Source organism: Oryctolagus cuniculus, chromosome 3, assembly GCF_964237555.1.
Source record: "Oryctolagus cuniculus chromosome 3, mOryCun1.1, whole genome shotgun sequence".
Taxonomy (NCBI): Eukaryota; Metazoa; Chordata; class Mammalia; order Lagomorpha; family Leporidae; genus Oryctolagus; species Oryctolagus cuniculus.
This window is the reverse complement of record NC_091434.1, coordinates 450,179-473,923: the sequence shown is the minus strand read 5'-3', so window position 1 is coordinate 473,923 and position 23,745 is coordinate 450,179. Positions and strand designations below refer to the sequence as shown.

Genomic DNA, 23,745 nt, shown 5'->3' with positions numbered 1-23,745 from the left:
AAGTTTTAAAAGTTGAAAATAAAGGGAAATAAATGAACATAACTCAATGTCAAGATGACCAAATAACCCAGAAGAACAAACTGCTTTGACCTAAACCCCCTACCACCGCCCGTCTTCATCAGAAGTAGCGACTAGAGGGCGTTCCCGGTGTCCTGGCTGTAACAGGCTCCCACTGAGTGGCAGGAGCCCCCAGGTGCCATTTCCTGCTCAACAGGTCTCTGGGGAGTAAACACGTGACACTCAAGTCCCCTCTCCTGTGTGGGAGGTCCAGGGGCGGCTCAGGTGCGTGGGCAGTGATAGAAAGCTGCAGGGAAAACCCTGGGCGAGAACAACTGTGAAGGAAACACCAAATTCCCAGGTTCAAAACAACACTAAACACTCTGCCACCACTGAAGACGCCAGGGCTCCAATCTGGCCCAGCACTGGGGAGTGAAGGCTCTGTCGGTGGACGCAGGCGGTCTGCTCACAGCAGGGCCACTAACCTGAGGAGCGTAGCATCAGGAAACCCTCAAGAGCCACCTCAAACACAGGAAGGCAGCCATGGCCGTGGACACCTGGCGAAGGAACCTTTCTAAAGGACACACCAGGCCACAGCCACCCCCAGTGTAGGCATCCGTCTCTGAATCAGTACATGCACAACCCCCAGATCCAACACCGTGAGCACAGCGCCGCCGACAGTGTTCCTGGCAAACACCAAGGTGACCAGGAACAACAGCACCAGGGTCCTGTGTTGGCTCCCAGGAGGCAATGAGACAGCAGAGCGTGCCTGACACCCGTCCTCCCCAACATGCTGACAGCCTCGAGAGACTGGCGACCACGGTGAACAGGCTCTGAGGGACGGACAGTGACGTGTGAATGAGCCAGCTGGGAAAGATGGGTGTGAGGCCTCGAGAAGTCTAGACAGGCTGGGCAGAGCCTGGGCGGGACACTGAAAAACTAATTTTACTGAGTTAATGGCATGATAGCTAATAGAAATACATACACAACATAGATAAGAAAGCACTTCAAAAGGTTTGTGGTGAAGTCCAAACCGCGAGTTCTCATGATGCATTTTCCACAAACTTTTCGAAGACCCTCATACTACAGGAGAGGCCTCCCGGAGGTCTTGACAGTGAAACACTATCTGTGATTTCCTGTAAACTAATGGGGACAGGGGCCAGCACAGTGGCACAGTGGGTCAAGCTGCCACTTGCGATGCCAGCATCCCACATCAGAGCACAGGATGAGCCCTTGTTGCTCTTCCGATCCAGCCCCCTGCTAATGCTCCTGGGAAGGCAGTGGCAGATGGCTCAGGTACACAGAGACCAGGATGGAGTTCCTGGCTCCTGGATTCAGCCTGACCCAGCCTTGGCTGTTGTGGCTACTTGGGGAGTGAACCAGCAGACAGAAGTGCCAGCTCTCTCTACTGCTCTGCCTTTCAAATGAATAACATTTTTTTTTTAAAAGATTTATTTATCTATTTGAAAGTCAGAGCTACACAGAGAGGAGAGGCAGAAGTTCACTCCCCAATTGGCTGCAACAGCCGGGGCTGTGCCGATCTGAGGCCAGGAGCCTCCTCCAGGTTTTCCCTCGCAGGTGCAGGAGCCCAAGAACTTGGGCCATCTTCTACTGCTTTCCTAGGCTATAGCAGAGAGCTGGATCAGGAGTGGAACAGCCAGGAATGCCCACATGGGATGCCGGCACTGAGGGCGGCACTATGGCGGCTTTACCTGCCATGCTATAGCGCCGGCCCCAATAAATATTTATGAAGAAAAAAATAATCCTTTCTCTCTTAGGAAAAAAACAAAACAAAAAAAGCCCCCAAACCAACAGAAGGGCGGGGGATGAAGGCCTCCCTGTGACGCACGCATGACCCGAGTCCCTTCAGTCACAGCAGAGGCTCACTGGCAGCAAAGACCCATGGGCAACATCTGTTGGTTCCTGACATCTACAGGTTCAACCCCATGAAGCTAGCAGGGGTCTGGACTGTCCTCAGGCTGCCTGTCACAAGCGGACCTCAGCTCTAGGCCTGCCCCGTAGGCCAGCACGGGCTCCTGCTGGAGCTCAGAGCCTGGTGGCAGGTGGGAGGGCATTTCCACAGAGACCCACGCAGGATGACAGCTGTCCTATAGTATTCTAGTGAGAGTCTCCATGTTTTTCTTTTCTTTTTTAAAAAAGGATTTATTTACTTGACAGAGAGAAGGAAAGACAGAGAGGGCTCTTCCACCTGCCGGTTCACTTCTCAGATGGCTGCAAAGACCAGGCTGGGCCAGGCCAAAGACAGGAGCCAGAAGCTGCTTCTGGGTCTCCCATATGGGTGCAGGGGACCATGTGACCATCCTCAGCTGCTTTCCCAGGCACATTAGCAGGGAGCTGGATGGGAAGTGGCACAGCCGGGACATGAGTGGTGCCCATATGGGAAGCCGGTGCTTTAACCCACTGTACCACAGCACCGGCCCTCTCCATGTGTCCACTGGGCACATGTACGGCAGATTTACTGATTCACTACAGTGGCTCTCATACTTTCCAGGTGGCAGCCTCGGACTGCAAAGGCTGAGGGCGCTGGTCTACCCAAACCTAACTTGAACTCATGATCTGGAAGCAGGTGCTGAACTGCACGTGTGCGTCGCAGGCTGGAAACCATGGCCGTGTGCCAGGGCCCAGCCAGCCCAGAGCCTTGTAAGCGGCTCCAGCCGTGGGACAGGTCTTTCGTGTGCAGTTCCCACTCATCCCACCGCTAAAACGGTCAGAGGATCTGAATGCTGCTGCCCTCACACAGCTCGGCCACCCCTCGATGGAGGAGGGGACACCCACCTGGGTCTGCAGTCTGGCGACAATGTCCTTTCGAGCTTTCATGACAGCGTCCAGCTTCCCCGAGACCATGATGGACAGGCCTTGGTCTTTGGCCAGAGAGAGCTCCAAGTGAGCCCCGGTCCTCTGCATGATCTCCAGGCAGATCTTGGCTTGCTCACCTTCACCAAACTGGTTCATGTCCTTGTATTTCCTCTCCTCCAGGGGGACATGGAATACCTGCTCAGCGAAGACCAACAACCAGGGAAGCTCATCAACAGGTGCTCTGCCCCACGCCCAGCCCCCACCCCAACCCCAGGGCAGAGCAGAAAGGGGCGGGGCTGAGGTCAGGAGGCCCACTACCCAGGGAACAGGGGGCAGCAGCAGGCAAACAGGGAGTCTGGGTGGATGCAGATCACGAGCGTGGCGGAGACACCTGCGCCTGGCGGTGTGGGGAAAGAGCAGAGGCAAGGGAGGTGGATTCTGGGGTGACACCCAGGCCACCCTGTGGTAAGGGTCAGTGTGAGGTTTTGGGAGCCTCAGGGCCACTCGGCTATCTCATGAGGAATGTAGGAGATGTCCAGGGCAGGAGCCAGACCAAGCCGCTACCTGGTTCAGGGCAGAAACCACCAAGTAGGACAGGGTACTTTTAACATAATCAACTAGGTGCCAGGTGAGCAGTGCAAGACCAAGTGTGGCACCATGAGCCCAGAGCTAAGGGAAGAGGACTGGTAGGTGCATGGATGGCCATTTTCCACCACAGCCACACAGGTGCTCACGCCAACACTTCCAATCCCAACAGCAGAGGGAACAAGCATGGAACTGCTTCAAGGCTTCCCAGTTCCTGATGCATGCAGGGGGATGGAGAGCGAGGGCAGGGCAGCAGCTGTGAACAGGGATTAGACACAGGACCCACTCCTGTGCAGGCCTCCTCAGGACGCAGGCTGAGCACGGGGGCAGGCAGGGGCTGATCTAATCTGAAACACCCGTCAGTCCTTTCCTTACCCAAAACTCTTCATTTTGCACATTCAAAAATCTTCCTGACCAGAAGACCAGACCCTGCGGCCACTGACTGGGAGGTGGACTAGGAGGAAAAGGCCTCTCTACCTGAGTGATAACAGAGGCCTTGATGGGCCGGATCTTGTTACTCCATGCTCCTGCAGGCTCCTGGGCACCATCCAAGCACGCTGCTTTCTCGGGAAGTGGAGGGAAGGCATCCTTGTAGGTTGGAGGGTCGCTCTCCTCTTCTGAATTTAAAGTGGCAACTGGTCCCGTGGCATGGAATAAGAGGACAACAGCACTCTCAGCATTATATGACAAAAAATACTTCAAGAGATTCAATAAGAAACAGACAGACGGGTTGACTCCAGTCCCAGACGTTCCACTTCTGACCTAGCTCCTTGCTAATGCACCTGGGAAAGTGGTGGAGAACGGCACAAGTGCTTGGGCCTCTGCACCTACATGGGAGACCTGGAAGAAGCTCCTGGCTTTGGCCCAACCCAGTCCTGGCCATCGCAGCCATTTGGAGAGTGAAACACCAGATCTCTCTCTCCCTTCTAACTCTGCCTTTAAAATAATTAAGTGATCATAAACAAAGCCCCGCCTTTCTTTCTCATTCATAGTGATAGGGAAGGCCCAATAGTGCCTTTCTGCACTGAACTGGAGAGGCCAGGGGCTTCCCAGCCCTCACAGTCGCACCTCCTCCTGCATGGCCTGCCTGTGGCCGGGCTTAGCTCACTGTGAACCCCACTGCCCTGCTGGGCTGAGCCGTTGGAGGCAAGCCCCGCACAGAGATTAAGGCCTAAAGAGCCTTAATACTCTGCCACTTCGAATCGCACCTGCTCCACTTCTGATCCAGCTCCCTGCTGATGCACCTGGGAAGGCAGGGGAAGATGGCAAGTTCCTGGTTCCCCGCCACCCATGTGGGAGACCTGGATAGAGTTCTGGGCTCTTGGCATCAGCCTGGCCCAGCCCTGGCTGTTGAAGCCATTTGGAGAGTCAATCAGCAGATGGAAGAACTCTTTCTCTGTCTCCCCCCCTCTCTCGGCCACTCTGCCTTTAGAATAAATAAGTATCTTTAAAAAATTAATTTGTAAAATACAACGATGGTGCTACCTGGAACTGTCTGGGCAGCTGCCTCTGAGGCAAACTGCAGCTAACTCTGCACTGCAGCAGGCAACGCTGCAGTAACAGCTGTGCAAGCCGCCCCTTCTCCCTCCCCCAGCAGCGAGGCTGTGGAAATCAGGTCCCCTAATTACTAATCATTTCTGTCTTCCATCGTGCCCTACTTGCCCACGATTTTGTCCCACTAACTACGACTCATGAGAAAGGGCACGGCTGGCTGGGAGAACACCCGATCCCCAGGGCTGGGCCAAGTCCACCAACACCAAGGCCCAATCACAACACCTGAACCCTGGGCACGAGGTGTGGTGTGGGGAGGTGACCTTCGGAATCAAGCAGGCTATGTCTGAGTCCAGGTTCACCACGGGACACAGGGCCACACCACCCCAGATGTGGCTGCTGTGAACAGTGGCTGGATTCTCTCAGACCTCACCGGGCAGAAGACCCTAGGCCCCCAGGTACTTGGGACCAAGAAGTTTAGATGAAAATTAAGGATTCAAATAAAATCTCCTATAGCTGTAAACATACATCAGACTTTGAAGGAAAAAGTGAAATATTGAAATACTGTAGGTTTATTTTTTTTAAAACACATTAAATGTATATAGAAACACTGATGTCTTGGGCACACTGGATTAGATAAAATGTCTTGAAATTAGTTTCTGCCTGCTCCCTTTTACGTATTGTGCATATCAGAACACCTGAAATGCCATTTGCTGCTCTGAGTCCTGTCCAGCTGCTGCGGAGGGCACGGATGTCCAGCCTGGTCCCTCTGCTCCAGCAGGCTTCCCAGTGCAGCGGTGAGCTCGACAGGCATTTCTCACCAAGGCCTGCACTGTTTCTGAATCTCCCCCACGGAAGTTCAACCTTGTCATAGGTGCTCCCACTGCACCCTAGGCCATGAGACAGAGAGCAAGCGTGGGTGGGGGGAAGGGGTCACCTTTGATCTGCTGCGGAACCAGCCCACTTCGGTGTTCGGCAAAGCTCTCCTGGGTCAGAACTGCGACGGAGCTCATGGCTGGTCTCCTGCCCACGCACAGTCCAGGTCAGTGACTGCAGCACGGAAGGAAGCAGAGGAACAAGTTCAGCACACAGTCAACTCAACTCTCCTTAGACCACCAGCCTCAGCTTCAGCAAGCGGCTATCTATGCCATCTTAGCAAAACATGAGTAACTTAAGGTAAAGGAGAATGTTTTTGCATACTTTTTAAAGCCAAAGGTTTTATTTTTTCACCAGCTGAACACGTCAGGAAAGCTGATGTCCAAACGCTCAGCAAAGGATGAAAAGGGAAAAAAAATTGCAAGTAAAAGAGGGTCTTAGGACAGCTGGCCAACGGCCCTCCCCAAGGCTCCTGTCACTGGGGAAGCCAGGACGTCCAGGGGTTACAGGGTTACAGCCCATCCAGCCTGGCCCAGCACCTCCCAGAGCAACATCAGGATCATGGTAACTGCTGCCTCAAGTCATCTTACCTCACGCCCCAGATGCTTTAAAAACGGACCACCTGACGGTGCCTACATAAAGCCCACCAGTATCTCACAACCCAGGGGGTTCCGCGCCTGAAACCTGCTCATCTACTCCCCCCCGCGCCCCCCAGGTGTGGCCGGGGACTTGCAGCCCACAGACAAGGCCTGCACAGCTGCAGGGCTCTGTGGGCGAGGAGCTCTCCTGCCTGCAGCAGCGCAGTCAGCAGGGAGGCGGGGTGCACCCCCATTTCCAGGCGGTCCCCACACGACTACAGGGAGAGAGAACTCACTTTCTCCAGACAATTTCTCACAGCAAGCAGGTATCTGTACTATCTTGGCAAAATATATAAGAGTCACTTAACATAAAGGAGAATGTTTTTGTGTAATTTTTATGACACAATAAGATCTCTCCCTGAATTCAAGAAAATCAAGCTCTGAACTCCTGAAAAAACTAATTCACATTTAAGAAGAAAAGACTGAACAGACGGTAGCCAGGTGACAGCCGACGGGCACATGTCTACAGACGCCTGTGCCAGGCGGGGCTTGAGGCTGCAGGGACAGCCCTCAGATGCACAAACTCACCAGCAAAACGGTCGGTAGCCAGGAAGTCCGTCCTGAGGCGCCTGTCAGCCTGCCAGCTTTCGCTGTGTTGGATGGGCCGGGAGAGAACACAGGGGAAAATCAGAGAAAGTTCTTCAACATATCTTATACCTCCCAACCAGAAAAACTCCAGTCTCCAGGGTAAACTCTGCTCTGTGGCCATGAGCTTCCAACAAAGTAGGTTACAGGAAAGCTGGAACCGTCCTAAACTCTCAGAGGACTTGCAGGAGCCACACCTTAACTGCTACCAGGAAGCAAGATCCACACAAGACGGAGGGGGTGCGGCGTGCTCCAGTCCCCTGGCCCCCACGTGACCTGCAGGCAGCTGTGGCCAGGGGCTCTGGAGCTCACTAGGGTCACTTCCTGCTCATTATCCTGGAGAAGTCCTTCAGTCCCTTCTAATCCACCAGGGATTTGGAAACCAGGTCAAAAACTAGTGAGTTTGGGGCTGGCGTTGCGGTGCCAGCACCGTATCAGAACCACAATTCTAGCCCCAGCTGCTCTACTTCTCATCCAGCTCCCTACTAATGTGCCTGTGAAAACAGTGGGGGATGGCTTAAGACCTTGGGCCCCTGCCACCGATGTGGGACACCTGGATGGAGTTTCAGGCTCCTGGCTTTGGCCTGGCCCGGCCTGGTTGTTGCAGCCTTTGGGGAGTGAACCAGAGGACAGGAGCGCGCTCTTGATCTCTCTGCCCTTCAGATAAGTAAGGAAATTTTAAGAAACCGTGGGATTGAAAGGAACCTTCAGAGGCTGTCTACGGAGGACCAAGAGCCACTCTGTGAAGCAGAAGGGTGTGGGTCACCCAGACAGGTAGGACCGACACGGCAGGCCAACTGTGCCCCTAAACCAGAGAAAAGTGGATGTCGTGACAGTGGGCCACCCCACCCAAGCAGGGTGATGTGCCCAGGAGCTGGGAGGCAGGCTGTGGCATCCACAGACCCTGGACTACAAGGGCCTCTCCCTTGCACAGTTTGTGGGCTGGCAGCACTCCAGGATTTCAGCCTTGGCAGGCGTTTTTTAAAAGCTCCAGTCTGGTGGGGAACCACTACTCAGCCAGAGGCCAGAACTACTGCGCGGCCCCAGCTGTGCCCTGAGGCCGGAGGGAAGGGGGGACCCAGGACTAGGAATATTTATTTACTGTCCTCACCAACAAGTTCTAATCTGCAAACTGCAGAGCAAGGCTAGGAGGGAAGCCCAGCTCTGCGCGACCAATGTCGTGGCAGCCGGTGCACAGCCAGTCTGGGAGCAGGATGGGGCCTCCTGCACCTACCCACCCCTCAGGAGCCGCCAGGCTGACGCCTTTCTTGTCTGAATGTCACTTCCCAAAATCAGGACTTGCACACCCCCAAGAGTGGCCTCAACCACACCCCCGGCCTGCCCCTGAGCTCTGGCTGGCCAGTCCCCCTGCACCCCAGGACGGGTGCGTGTGCTCTCACCTCTGAGGGCTGGCACACCTCCGGAACCACTGCCCCAGCATGCCACATTGCTCGGGACCCCATCCCCCAGAACTCAAAGCACATTCCTTATAGCGCGCAAGGAGCCACCACAAGTAAACCTGGGGTTCTGGGACGGGAGCCCCCAGTCCTCTCCTCCTGACAACTCAATACCCCAGCTTTAGAGAACCCACCTTGGCTGAGATGCTACAAGACGCGGGTCTTGGCCCTCTTCCGAGTCCCCACCTCGGAGCTCCCGGGGGGCCTGGGGCGCCAGGCCCGGCTCCCGAAGCGCGGTTGGGACCCGGCTCTCAGGATCACGCCGGTCCAGTCCTCGGCACCAGCGGGGACAGTGCACGGCCGTCCAGAGCCGGCCTCAAGGCAGGGCAAAACCCGCGACTCCCAGGCCCCTCCGGCCGCGGACAGTCTCCCGCCCCGCGAGCCCGGCTGGGCGGTGCACCCTCCGTCCACGCACCCAACCGCAACCAGCGCCCCGCGTCGCCGGAGCCTCGCCGCGCCGGGGCCGGACGCAGGGCCCGCCACAGACCCCACTCCGCCTCGCTCCGTGCTCACGGGAGCCTCGCAGAGAACTTTCCTCCGCAACTTCCGAGACCCCCGACCCACCTCGGAAGGCGGGGCAGCGGCGGCGGCGGGCGTCCCCGCGGCCAGGCCGGCGCAGGAACTTCGCAGGCGCCACCTCAGCAGCCCGGCGCCGCGGGCGGGGACGCGCTTAAAGGGACCGCAGCGCCGCCTCCAGACGCGGTATTTTTCCGTAGAGCCGTGGCCTCCGCGCCCCTGGGGCCCGTCCAAGTGGCCCTCGGGCCGGCCGGCCCCCCACCACTTCGCGGGACGAAGGGGCAGGGGGCGCTGCAGCCCGGCCCCGCACGCCTGCCGCCCGCAGGAGACCCCGGCCGGGGCACCGCCGGCCCCGCCAGCGGGCGCGGGCGGGGGAGGGGCGTCCGGGGCGGAGGGGGAGGGGAGGAGGCCTCGCCAACGTCACCGACCTGGGCCCAGGTCGGCCGCCCCTCCCCCGTGCGGCCGCGGCCCGGGTCGCCGCGTGGAGCCCGCAGGCGCGGGAGGACGGCGCGGGCTCGGGAAAGTTTGCGGGCCGGCGGCCCCTCGCGACGTTGACACGTAGCCGGCCGCGGCCGCCGCGCCGGGACAGGGGGCGCCCGAGCGCCGCCCTGAGTGCGGACCAGCCGCGCCGGCCCCGCCGCCTCCACGTTGGCAGCCCCGAGCCCTGGCCTGGCCTGGCCTGGCCGGCCCGACCCGGCCCGACCCGGCCCGGCCCGACCCGCCAGCCCCGCCAGCCCCGCCAGCTCACCGTGTCCGCCTGTCTGTCCGTCCGCTCGCTCGCTCGCCCGCCGCGCGGGAGAAGCCGGGACGCGGGCGGCGGCGCCGGGCGCTGCTATATGGGGCGGCGGCTCCAATCCCGCCGGGACACGTCAGCCGCCCCGCCCCGCGCCCCGGCGCCCCCGGAGTCCTGCCCCGCTCGCAAAGTTGTGCGGCCTGGCCGGCGGGGCGTCGGGACCTCGGGCGGCCGCGCCTCCGGTGGGCGCGCACCTCGGGCCTCGAAGTTTGCAGCCCCGGCCCGCAGTCCCCGCTTCCCGCGCCGCCCCGCTACCCCCTCGGCTCGCCCGCACCCCTCCGAAGGGCAAACTGCTGGGCGAGAGGGGCTGCCTCCCCCCGCCCCCAACCACCGGCGCGAGCGCCCGCGGCCCCGCACCGCGGCGTCCACTGTTAGGGTGCAGGGCCAGGGAAGCGATGTGCACAGAGCCGGCGACCCCTGTGATGAAGTGGCCCAGAGGAGGCTCCAGTACGGCAGCCTGCTGCGGACACCTGGGGACGGGACCAGGCCTCAGGAAACCATTCCAGGAGCCGGGAGGGCGGGAGGGGGCAGAGCCAGCGCAGTCTGCAGCCGTGACATGGGGCTGGGGGGCACCTGGCTAGCACAAGGCACAACCAGGTGTGTGTTCTGGTGGAACACTGACGTATATGAAGAGTGGACACGACACAGTTATTCTGTCTGAAGATGCCAAAGGCTCACCTTATGGTGGGCAGCAGTGGACAAAGGAAGTGGTCAGGGAGGTATCTCTTTGGAAGGTAGCACCGAGAAGCCCCTTGCTGCCCATAAAAGAATGGCCAGAGGTACTGGGCCTGAGTGAGCAAGAGGAGGAGGCTTAAGGAGACAGACACAGAGAATCAGGAGTTGGAAGCTGCCTGGAGGGGCAGGTGGAGGTGAGGGCAGAGCAGAAGGCTGCCAGCAGCCTGGCGCCTCCTGATACCACCTGGGGGCAGAAGCCACTGCAGGCAGGGGACACCGCTGCTGTCGCGGGGAGTGGGAGGACCGGGCAGTGCTCAGTCCAGTCGGGAGCCGCTCCAGCACCCTCCGAGCTGTTTTTCTGTGGTGAGGAGGTAGTGTCATTGCTTTTTAGGGCTCGGCAAGGCAGAGAGGGAGATGAGGCGGCAGGCACCACCAGGTCCACAGTCAAGGACCCTCCCTAAGGCTATGAAGTGCTGGGGTTGCAGGAGACAGAGTAGGTTAAAAAACCAGTTAACAAAAGATACTATGAAATTAAGTGCTGAATTTGTATACAAAACATCCCAGCATGCATTTCTTCTAAGCAAGCATTAGCATGGAGACTAGCTGAAATGTGAACCATAGCAGGCTAAGTCACCAGATGTACCGGTTTGAGTCCTGGCTGCTCCACTTCTGATCCAGCTCCCTGCTGGCCTGGGAAAGCAGTGGAAGATGGCCTTAGTCCTTGGTCCCTGCACTCACATGGGAAACCTGGCTTCAGCCTGGCCCAGCCCTGGCCATTGCAGCCATTTGGGGAGTGAACCAGGGGATGGGCACTCGCCTGTCTTTCCTCCTCTCTAACTCTGCCTTTCAAATAAATCAATTTTTAAAAAAGTGTGAGCTCTATGGCTATTCCACTCTGTGACATTTCAGTCTATTAGTAAGCTTTGGGCCTGCTCCAGGTAAAATGCTGGAACAGATATGCCCTCCCCCCACCCCGAAGGGATGATGTTCAAGGACCACACCCTCAACAGAAGGTATACCAGGAGCAGGGGCTAACACGCCTTCCTCCCTGTCACCAGCTCATCGCTGACAATTAAAACACAGGCAGCAACGTACATACACTGCATTTTTTTTTTAATTTTCAAGAATACTTGCCTCCGTATCTTTTTTTTTCTTTGAATGGCAGAGAGAGAGAGAGGGAGGGAGGGAGGGAGGGACCTTTCATCTGCTGGCTCACTTCTCAAATGCCTGCAACAGCTGCTGCGGGGAGCCAGGAACTCAATCCTGGTCTCTATGCAGGTGGCAGGGACCCACCCCCTCAGCCATCACCTGCCCCCAGGGTGGGCATGAGCAGGAAGCTGGGAGGGGAAGTCAGGACTTGAACCTGGGTGTTCTGACATAGGACACAGTCCCAAGTAATGCTAACAGTGTGACCAATGTCCATCCCATGCATTATCTTTCAATTCCCTTTTCCCACAGGGATTAATTTTAGTTCTTGTTGAGAAAAAGTGATAAAAAAGTTAAAGTAATCTAGGAAAGAACATTTTCAACTTTCAAACTAAAGTCCCATGGAGTTAATGGCAATGGTTTAAATCTTGGATGAAGCGTTATTCATTATAATACACATTGTTATTTATGGATGACATTATATTGTATTACCTTTTTTTTTTTTTTTTTTTTTGGACAGGCAGAGTGGACAGAGAGAGACAGAGAGAAAGGTCTTCCTTTGCCGTTGGTTCACCCTCCAATGGCCGCCGCAGCTGGTGCGCTGCGGCCGGCGCACCACGCTGATCCGATGGCAGGAGCCAGGTGCTTCTCCTGGTCTCCCATGGGGTGAAGGGCCCAAGTACTTGGGCCATCCTCCACTGCACTTCCTGGCCACAGCAGAGAGCTGGCCTGGAAGAGGGGCAACCGGGACAGAATCCGGCGCCCCGACCGCGACTAGAACCCGGTGTGCTGGTGCTGCAAAGCTGAGGATTAGCCTGTTGAGCCACGGCGCCGGCCGTATTACTGATTATTAAAGAGAGGAAACAAGGAAACAGAAGAGGAGGCAAGAGAAGTAAAGGAGAAACAATAAGAAAGCAAGGTGGATAAAACACAAGACACTGTAAAGAAATGAATTCCAAGTGTAAATGGACTACTGGACAGAAGCTATTTCAGTCCTAAACCAGAAGGACATCAAGGTTGGAGCAAAAGGACGGAGTACCTGAGCAAACTCTCAGTCAAACTGGACAGACCCTCTTTTCTCTCCAGCCAACTCAGAGTAACACCTACAGAACAGGGAGTGACTGCTGGAGGCTGCGACACCCCCGGCTGGAGTTTTGGGCTCCTGGCTTCAGTCTGGCCTTGCCCCAGCATTTGGGGAATGAACCAGCAGATGGAAGATCTCTGTCACTTTACTTTCAAATAAATAAAAATGAATACACATTTAAAAACATACATCATTTCCTGAACATAACTCAGTCAGAAGTCCACTTAAGTTGCTGTTTGGGATGCCCACAGCACGTATCAAGTCCCACCTCCACACCCAGTCCCAGCCTCCTGCTACTGCACATCTGGGGAGGCAGAAGGTAATGGCTCCCACCTACGTGGGAGACCTGGACTGAATTCCAGGCTCATGGTTTTGGCCTGGCCTGGAACCCATGTTTCAGGTATTTGCGGAGTGAACCAGTGGACAGGAAATGGCTCTGTTTCTCAGTATCTCTCATTGTCTCTCTGCCTTTCAAATAAATTAAATGAGTATATAAACACTCAGGGGTTGGTGTTGTGATGCAGTGGACTAAGCTGCTGCGCTGGGTGCCCATCTCCTGTGCGGGAGTGTGATTCAAGTCCCAGCCACTCTTTCTGATCCAGCTCCTATTAAGGTTCCTGGGAGGCAGCAGATGATAGCCCAAGCACAGGGGTTCCTGCTACCCACGTGGAATTCCTGGTTCCTGATTTCTGCCTAGCTTAGTCCTGGATCTCGCAGGCATTTGAAAAGTGAGCAAGGAGATGGAATATCTCTCTTTTTCTCTCTCCCTCTCAATCTGCCTTTCAAAAAAATAAATCTTGATATAAATTTTTTAAAAAGAAGTCACCTTAAATCTTCAAATATCTGGAAATTAAAAAAAAATTAATTAATTTATTTATTTACTTGAAAGGCAGAGCTTTCTGTAGGGGGAGGAGGGGAGGTAGGTCTTCTATCAGCTGGCTCACTCCCCAGATGGTTACAATGGCCAGAGCTGTGCAGATCTGAAGCCAGGAGCTTCTTCCAGGTCTCCTACATGGGTGCAGGGAACCAGCACTGGACCATCTTCCAATGCTTTCCCAGGCCAAAGCAGAGAGCTGGATTGGAAGAGGAGCAGCCGGGACTCAAACTGGTGCCCAGGAGGGATGCCCAGTACTGCCAGCCCCAAAATATCTGGAAATTTTACAACTTATTCCTAAACACTCACGGGACACAGAAGAAACTTAAAAGTATTTGGGATTGAGTAACAAGGAGTTATATACCCAAGCCTGTGCAATGGGGCAGAGTGCTGCTGGAGGCATCCCATCAGGCAAGGAAAACAAGGTGAAAGTTCGTAAAGCTAATCATTCAGGCCTGAAATTAGAAAAACAGAATAAACCTAAAAAAGAAATAAAAAGTCACACAGAACAAAGGATGAATAAAACCTATAGCCAAGACTTTAGAAAGACTAGTTACATCCCTGGCAAAATGATCAATGAAAAAAATAGAAGCAGTATAAATAAGCAATATTAAAAACTGAAAGGAAGAAAAAAATACAGCTATAATAGAGTTTGAAAAACCACACAAGGAATCTACTTTTTAAAAAAAGTTAAAACTTTTGAAAACAAACAAAATGGGCAATTTGTAGAAAAATAAGTTCTGCAAATGAAAGTCTGGATAATCAACCATCACAACAGAGGCAGCCCAGGGCGGGCGTGCACACTGACAACCAGCATCACACTGCCGGGCTCGGAGGGGTCCCAGCTCCCTCCAGGTACTTGGGTCCCTGCCACCGAAGTGGGAAACCCGGTGTGAGTTCTGCGCTCCCGGCTTCAACCTAGCCCAGTCCTGGCTGCTGTGGGCATCTGGGATGTGAACCAGAGGACTGGAGATATTTTTCTGTCTCTCTCTGCCCGACAAATAAACTTACGCTTTTGTCGGGAAGCCCTGTGAGGCTGTCTCCAGCACAGGAAGAGAGGTACTGCGATGCATCCCAGACAAGACCAACAGGAGAAAGGAACGTCTGAAAGCAAAAGCCTAAAGAAATCCAACAAACTAATCCAGAAATATAAAGACAAGTAATAACAAAGCCAAGTTTATTCCAGTGATGTGAGGGGATACAGTATTAGTAAAATGATTAAAGTAACTCAGCATGTTATTAGCACCAGGGGCAAACCTGATGTGACTATCCAAAAGGTTCTAATTAACCCACTGTTGACAACACAGGAATACTAGGACAGCGCCCTAGTGAGATGGTGGTGTCCCCAACACAAGCGCTCACGTGAACACCATGCAGGGCCCTGTGCACTGTGCCTCTGAGTCCTGTACTGCAGATATCACCAGGCGTATAAAAGCAAGAAGAATGACTCAAAGTGAACCACAACTGCAGTGTGCAGAGACACAACTGCAGGCTGAAAGCCACCCACTTCGCTGTAATAATAAAAAAATGCCATCCCACAATGCCAGCAACTTACACATAAACCTAAAGATGAATGTGACTTATGCAATGTCCATCTACAGGAAGGCTTCATAAAGGCAGCAATTATCGGGGCTGGCACTATGGCACAGCAGGTTAATCCCCCACGGGTGCCAGTTCAAGCCCCAGATGCTCCACTTCTGATCTAGCTCCCTGCTAATGTGCCTGGGAAAGCCATGGGAGGCGGCCCAAGTACTTGGTTCCCTGTACCCACATGGGAGACTGAGATGGAATTCTGGGTTCCTGGCTTTGTCTTGGCCCAGCTCTGGTCTTTGCACTATTCAGGGAGTGAATGTGCAGATGGAAGATCTCTGTCTCTCCTTCTTTTGTCACTTTCCCTTTCACATAAATAAAACCTCTTCAAAAATAAATTAAATGCAAATACTATTGAAACCCCAATAGGTATCTGTGTGTCTATGGGATTTTCCAACAAAAAATTTTATACAAGCTTTATTTCATAGTGTTCCTTTACACACGCTTTATAATACCATATTATAAAACAATATTTCTGGCTGGCACCGCAGCTCACTTGGCTAATCCTCTGCCTGCGGCGCTGGCACCCTGGGTTCTAGTCCCGGTTGGGGCACCAGATTCTGTCCCAGTTGCTCCTCTTCCAGTCCAGCTCTCTGCTGTGGCCCAGGAAGGCAGTGGAGGATGGCCCAAGTGCTTGGGCCCTGCACCCGCATGGGAGACCAGAAGGAAGCACCTAGCTCCTGGCTTCGTAGTGGCCATTTGGGGGGGGTGAACCAATGGAAGGAAGACCTTTCTCTCTCTCTTACTGTTTAACTCTGCCTGTCAAAAAACAAAACAGTATTTCTACAACTTTTAGAATGTTTCATATACAATTATAACTTACAATAAAATTATTACTGAAAATTCAGGACAAAGGACAGCCAATCCAACTCTGAGGAAGACAGAGTAGGGAGGGAAAAGATTTTAGGGCTGCCGGCACTCTGGCAGTGTGGTACAATGTGGGAGCAGGTGCTGAGGGCAGGCAAGAAAGGAGGAGCCCTGCTATGCCTGGATAGCACCCCATTAGGTGTGGCCCGGAGGGCAGCTGTCGGGGTGGACTCTGTGGCAGGTGGCCCTGGGCAAACAGGTTGCCTCTGGGAGAAAATCTGGATTCTTACTTGACACAACTCACAGGCGCTGTGAGGTCGAGCCGCACCCCGTGACAGAACAGTGCCCCTTGTGATGGCTAGGAGGGCAGCCCAGAAATATCCATCCCAGCAACAACGCCAAAAATTAACTGCCAGTGGGTGGACAGACGGCTATGAGGCGTCTACTTCCTGCTACCTGAGTGAGCAGGAGGAGCAGTGGGCCTGGACTTTCCCTCACTGAGCATGGTGGTCACATCAGGACAAGGAACCATTCCCCAGCTCCTGGTAGCTGCCCAATGTGGGTCATGTGTTGCTACTGCATAAACCCCTTGTCTGACTGAGCTCACTTACATGTGGCCTTTATAAAACTGTTTATACATATCAAAACTACCTTCCTTTCTTTGGCTCAGATGTAGCAATTATTACCAAAGGTACATTCTTTTCTTTTTTTTTCTTTTTTTGACAGGCAGAGTGGACAGTGAGAGAGAGAGAGACAGAGAGAAAGGTCTTCCTTTGGCCGTTGGTTCACCCTCCAATGGCCGCCACGGCCGGCGCGCTGCGGCCGGTGCACCGCGCTGATCCGATGGCAGGAGCCAGGTACTTATCCTGGTCTCCCATGGGGTGCAGGGCCCAAGGACTTGGGCCATCCTCCACTGCACTCCCTGGCCACAGCAGAGAGCTGGCCTGGAAGAGGGGCAACCGGGACAGAATCTGGCGCCCCGACCGCGACTAGAACCCGGTGTGCCGGCACCGCAAGGCGGAGGATTAGCCTAGTGAGCTGCAGCGCCGGCCTACCAAAGGTACATTCAACTTGGCTGTAGCCCCTGCTTCCTGCACCGGCCTCGTTCTCTATCGATTTCACTTCTGTTCAGCAAGTGACAAAGTGGTAATTTAGTGCTTTCTTCTTTTTTTTTTTTTTTTTTTTTTTTTTTTTATTTTTGACAGGCAGAGTGGACAGTGAGAGAGAGAGACAGAGAGAGAAAGGTCTTCCATTGCCGTTGGTTCACCCTCCAATGGCCGCCGCTGCAGCCGGCGCACCGCGCTGATCCGATGGCAGGAGCCAGGATCCAGGTGCTTTTTCCTGGTCTCCCATGGGGTGCAGGGCCCAAGCACCTGGGCCATCCTCCACTGCACTCCCTGGCCATAGCAGAGAGCTGGCCTGGAAGAGGGGTAACCGGGACAGAATCCGGCGCCCCGACCGGGACTAGAACCCGGTGTGCCGGCGCCGCAAGGTGGAGGATTAGCCTGTTGAGCCACGGCGCCGGCTCAATTTAGTGCTTTCTTCAATGACAGTGCTATTCTGGCTTATTTCTTAGATCAGGATTTCTGGGTATGTTCTGTCTGTAGGCACCCACAAGAACAGACACGACTCGGGCTGCCCTGGCAAGGTGCTTACACTCTCAAAGTTTACATCTCCCATCTGTAAACTTATGGGGCCTGTTCTGTAAGTTGTCACAAGATCGAGGGTGATGACACCTACGAACCTGCTCCCCGTCTGGGGATGCCCAACACTTTCAATGTTGTTACTCCACTGTGCTAATTTTACAAATACTGAAATAATCAGCACATAGTTACACAGCTGAGTAAATATTTACATACAGCCTAATTCAAGAACATGGGTCAGATAAACACACATAACTTTCTTTTAAAAAAAGAGGATGGGATGAATGTTAGATTCTAAAGAGGAAGTTCAAGGAGTTCCATACAGGGCTAGCACTGTGGCGTAGTAGCTTAAGCCTCTGCCTGCAACACTGGCATCCCATAAGGGCGCAGGTTCATGTCCCAGCTGCTCTTTTCCGATCCAGCTCTCTGCTAATGTGCCTGGGAAAACAGTGGAAGACGGTCAAGTGCTTGGGCCTCTGCACCCATGTGGGAGACCCGGAAGAAGATCCTGGCCTTAGATCAGCTCAGCTCAGGAGTTTGTGACCATTTGGGGAGTGAACCTGCAGATGGAAGACCTCTCTCTCTCTCTCTGCAACTCAGCCTCTCAAATAAATAAATACATGTTAAAAAAAAAAAAAAAAAAAAAAGGAGTTCCATAGAAACAAAACAGACTACTCTTCAGAGCTGGACATTATGAACTAGACATGTGGCTACTGGCAACAAGATGTGCTGGTCCCAATGGGTATGCACGGTCTGTCTAAACACAGTCAGCATGCTGAAGACTCCAAAACACAGTATTAATACTGTTTACATATCAAATGATAGTATTTGACAAATTGAGTGAAACATTAAAATAATCTCACTTTTCTCTTTTTATATTTTAAAGTGCACACTAGAATAACTTAAATCACACATGTGGCTTGCGTTTTACTGAACAGCAATATCATCTATAGTGATTCCATTTTCAAACCAAAGCTGAAACCCAACCTGACAAAGGATGTCTTTTCCTTATATAACAGTATTAAAGGGGAAAAAACTGAACTTATTTATGACAATTATTTTGTTTATAATGAATACATTTGTATTAGAGGAAAAAATACAAATTGGGCGTTCATCGCAGTCATGAAACTTCTCCAGCACAGACCTGGAAGGGGGGGAGGTGCGGGGCTGGTTTGCACCCTTCTTTCTATGCACTCTGACAACTCATTATTTTTTAAAGTCAAAAGATACAAATCGATCTTCCACAGATGTGCAGGAATCGTTTATTTAACAAAGAGAGATAGAAGGAGAATCTTCTACCCAGTGGTTCATTCCCCAAATGTCTGCAATGGCCAAAGCCAGGAGCTTCAGCTAGGTCTCCTATATGGGTGGCAGGGGCCCTTATTACCTGGGCCTTCTTCCGCTGCCTTCCCTGGCACATCAGCAGGGAACTGGACTTAAAGTGGAATGGCTGGGACTCAAAGCGGCACTCACATGGGATGCCAGCACTGTAGGGCAAAGGCACAAACCACGGTACCCCAACATGGGGCCCCCTACTGTGGCATTTTTGTAGTATCAAAAATATTAGAAATTTGAATTATTTCTATCAGTATGGGACTGAGTAAACAAACAGTGCAGCATTGAGGGTCATAACATCCACTGGGCAACATCCCCCCAAACCACGATGCATCATGGTCTTCTGTGCCCTGAAATCCAACTCCCTCAGTGGGGCTGCATGCACTGGTTAGGGGAGGGGGGGTGCGTGCTGGGGCGTAATGGGTAAAGCCACCGCCTGCAGTGCCAGCATCCCATATGGGCACCAGTTCAAGTCCCAGCTCTACTTCCAATCCCGCTCTCTGCTATGGCCTGGGAAAGCAGTGGAAGATGGCCCAAGTCCTTGGGCCCCTGCACCTGCATGGGAAACTCAGAAGAAGCCCTTGGCTCCTTGCTTCGGATCAGTGCAGCTCTGGCCGTTGCAGCCAATTGGGAAGTGAACCAATGGATGGAAGTCCTCTCTCCCTCTCTGTCTCTCCTTCTCTCTGTGTAACTGTGACTTTCAAATAAATAAATAAATCTTAAAAAAAAAAATAGATCTGGTTGGGCTTGTTCTTAAAAATGCCAGTTTTTGTTTTCTTTATTTTTGAAAGGGGGAGGAAGGGAGAGAGCAAGTGGGCAAATACCTTACATCCACTGGTTCATTCCCCCTGTGGCTGCAGCAGCCAGGAGCTCCATGCTGGTCTCCCACACAGGAGTCAGGAGCCCAGGTACTTACCAGGCTATCTCCCACTGCCTTCCCAGGTTCATCAGCAGAAAGCTGGACTGAAAGCAGAGGAGCTGGGACTCAAACCAGCACTGTGACATGGAATGCTGGCATCACAAGCATGGTGCCATGATGCTGGCCCCCAAAAGCCTAGTTCTGGGGCAAGTATGTGGCACAGCCAGTAAGATGCAGCCCGGGACACCCACATCCCACCTGGAAGTCGAGGTCTGAGTAGAGGCTCAGCTTCCTGCTAGTGCGCATTCCTGGAAGCAGCACAGATGGCTCCAGCTGTCTGGTCCCCATTACCCACGTGGGAGACCTGGATTCGAGTTCCTAGCTCCTGAAGGCACTCGGAGAGTGAAACTTTAGATGGGATCTCTCTGATAAACACATTAATTAATTAAAATTTTTAAAATTCCAGTTGTATTTGCAGATGTACCACATTTAAAAATAATACAGGGCTGGAGCAGTGTTGTGGTATAGCAGGGTAAGCCGCTGCTTGGGATGCCTGTATCCCAGTATCAGAGTGCTGTTCTCGTCCAGTGACTCCACTTTGCTACTGTGCCTGGGAGACAAGCAATGACAGCTCAAGTGCTTGAGTCCTGGCCACCCCTGTGGGGGACCTGGAGGGAGCTCCTGGTTCCTGGCTTCAGCCTGGCCCAGCCCTGGCTGTTGTAGCTATTTGGCGCACAAACCAGCAGACAGAAGGTATCTCTTTTTCTCTGTCATTCTGTCTTTCAAATAAACAAACAACATTTAAAAAAGATTTACAGGGCTGGCGCCGTGGCGCAGTAGGTTAATCCTCTGCCTGTGGCGCCAGCATCCTACGTCAATGCCAGTTCTAGTCCCGGCTGCTCTTCTTCCAATCCAGCTCTCTGCTGTGGCTTAGGAAAGCAGTAGAAGATGGCCCAAATGCTTGGGCCCCTGCACCCACATGGGAGACCAGGAAGAAGCTCCTGGCTCCTGGCTCCTGGCTCTGGATCAGCGCAGCTCCAGCCATTGCAGCCATTTGGGAAGCGAACCAATGGAAGGAAGACCATTCTCACTGTCTCTCTCTCTCACTGTCTGTAACTCTACCTCTCAAATAAATAAATAGAAACTTGAAAAAAAAATTTACTTTATTTATTTAAAAGTTACAGAGAGAGGCAGAGACAGAGAGAGAAGTCTTCCATTCACAGAGTCATGCCCCCAAATGGCTGCCAATGGCCAGAGCTGAGCCAATCCAAAGCCAAGAGGGTCTTCCAGGTCCCCGACATGGGTACAGAGGTCCAAGGACTTGAGCCATCATCTGCTGCTTTCCCAGGTGCATTAGTAGGGAGCTGGATAGGAAATGGAGCAGCTGGGACTCGAACTGGTGCCCATATGGGTTGCCAGCACTATAGGTGGGAACTTTAACCCCATTGCGCCACAGTGCTGGTCCCAACAAACAAATATCCTTTAAATGTTTGGTATGGCGGTTAAGATCCCACTGCAACTGCTTGGGTTGACATTCTGGCTCCACTTGATCCCAGGTTCCTGATAGTGCACACTGTGGGAGGCAGGTGGTGGCATGGGTACTTGGGTCCCCGTCACCATTGCTGGAGACACAGATTGCATTCCAGGCTCCTGAATTTGGTGTGGCCCAGATATGGCTGTTGCGTTGTGCACATTGGCAAGTGAACCAGTAGATGGGAGATCTGTCTCTTAGTCTAAGTAAAATGAAAACATGTAAAATTTATCAAGTACAAGATAGTAAAAGTGCAGAGAAATTTTTCCATGAATATTATATTTATCACACTGAAATATTCTAGGACAAAGTGCTTTAAAAAATTATGCCGGCGGGGGGGGGGGCGCTGTGGTGGAGCGGGTTAAAGCCCTAGGCCTGAAGCGCCAGCATCCCATATGGGTGCTGGTTCTAGTCCCGGCTGCTCCTCTTCCGATCCAGCTCTCTGCTATGGCCTGGGAAAGATGGCCCAAGTCTTTGGGCCCCTAAACCCACATGGGAGACCTGAAGGAGGCTCCTGGCTTCGGATTGGCGCAGCTCTGACCGTTGCAGCCATCTGGGGAGTGAACGAGAGGATGGAAAACCTCTCTCTGTCTCTACCTCTCTCTGTAACTCTCTCAAATAAATAAAATAAATCTTTAAAAAACAAATTATGCTGGGGAGCCAATGTTGTGGTCTAGCAGGTTAAGCCGTTGCCTGAGGTACCATTATTCCATTTGTGCGCTGGTTTAAGTACTGGCTGCTCCATTTCTGATCCAGCTCCCTGCTAATCCACCTGGGAAAGCAGTGGAGGATGGCTCATGCCACTCATTTGGGAAGCATGGATGGAGTTCCAGGCTCTTGGCTTTGGCTTGGCCCAATTCTGGCCATTATGACAACTTGAGGAGTGCTCTGGCAGATGGAAGATCCCCCCCACCACAACTCCGTTAACTCTGCCTTTCAAATAGAATAAATCTTAAATAAATCGATAAGCCAGTTAGAGGAGAAACTCTTAAAAATCTCAGTCCCACATAGTAACAGCTTTACAAATCTCTTAATACCTGCTCCACTGAAAAGAAATTAATGTTGAAAACCTAAGATGACAGAGATTCTGGATGTGGCCTGCACCTGGCAGACCCACTTGGCAGGCGACCTTGGTCCTAGTGCTGCCATCAAACAATGGAGAATGAGGAAAGAACACCTGAGACAACCACGAGTCAGAGCGTTTCCACCCGCTCAGTGTGGGCCAGAAGCCCCGCCCCATGCTGACACATGGCCGTCTGTGTTGCAGACACAGATACCTGTCTGAATACGCGTTCTCTGGAAGGACACTCACTCACAAGAGAGACAGCAGGACTGCATCCAGAGCTAGCCGGCACTGCAGCGGCCCCAAGAGCACAGTGGTTCCATGGTCAACTTGTAGAACAGGAGTCAGGAGAGAGCATAGGTCCATCAGATGCAGGAGGGGCCGGGGGCGCACAGCGCTGTGGCGCAGCGGGTTAACGCCCTGGCCTGAAGCGCCGGCATCCCATATGGGTGCCGGTTCGAGACCCGGCTGCTCCACTTCCTGTCCAGCTCTCTGTTGTGGCCTGGGAAAGCAGTGGAAGATGGCCCAAGTGCTTAGGCCCCTGCACCCGTGTGGGAGACCTGGAGGAAGCTCCTGGCTCCTGGCTACGGATCGGCACAGTTCTGGCCATTGCAGCCACTTGGGGAGTGAACCATCGGATGGAAGACCTCTCTCTCTCTCTCCTCTCTTTGTGTAACTCTGACTTTCAAATAAAACAAATAAATCTTAAAAAAATAAAAAAGCGGGGTCCGGTGTGCACCCCTCATACAATGAAGGGATGCACGCTGAGGGCAGGACAGCACAGAGGTGCTGAGGCAGTGGTAGGGTGACTACAGCAGGACAGGAAGAAGTTTTTGGCTGCTTCACAGATCACATTATGAACACCAAGTCAGAAGCAACATTTTTGTTGTTTTAAGTTTCTTTGTGAGAGACTGATAACTGTAGGAAGTTTAAGATTTTACATTAACATCAGAACCCTTTGGGTGTTGGGGAAGCTACACTGGAGAACAGCACAGGCGGGGTAGCACAGCACACACTCCAGAACAACCGCAGCCACCTGCACAGGCACCTCTTCCCTGGGCCGAGTGCGAGGAGGGGGTGCTCCCCTGGACCTGCCTGACACCTGAATGTGAGGAGGGGGTGCTCCCCTGGACCTGCCTGACCCCGAGTGTGAGGAGGGGGTGCTCCCCTGGACCTGACCACTGAGTGTGAGGAGGGGGTGCTCCCCTGGACCTGCCTGACCCCGAGTGTGAGGAGGGGGTGCTCCCCTGGACCTGCCTGACCTGAGTGTGAGGAGGGGGTGCTCCCTGGACCTGCCTGACCCCGAGTGTGAGGTGGGGGGGTGCTCCCCTGGACCTGCCTGACCCCTGAGTGTGAGGTGGGGGGGTGCTCCCCTGGACCTGC

The 23,745-nt window shown here is 53.4% G+C and overlaps 1 protein-coding gene across 9 annotated transcripts in view; it reads right to left on the bottom strand.

Moving 5' to 3' along the window:
- HDLBP (high density lipoprotein binding protein) overlaps positions 1–23,745 on the bottom strand; it is a 75,093-nt gene that overhangs the window by 25,404 nt on the left and 25,944 nt on the right. For 6 of the 9 annotated variants that reach the window (XM_008252172.4, XM_070069918.1, XM_002723593.5 and 3 more), the window contains 4 exons: positions 6,933–6,994; positions 5,828–5,940; positions 3,877–4,034; positions 2,794–3,009 (listed from right to left, as the gene is read on the bottom strand). In XM_008252172.4, the coding sequence (XP_008250394.1) occupies positions 2,794–3,009; positions 3,877–4,034; positions 5,828–5,903 (450 nt within the window). In that variant the 5' untranslated portion in view covers positions 5,904–5,940; positions 6,933–6,994. Of the gene's footprint in view, positions 1–2,793; positions 3,010–3,876; positions 4,035–5,827; positions 5,941–6,932; positions 6,995–8,580; positions 9,533–9,710; positions 9,845–23,745 lie in introns of those variants that run through there. The other 3 variants (XM_017339708.3, XM_008252173.4, XM_008252174.4) reach the window with 3 other exon arrangements.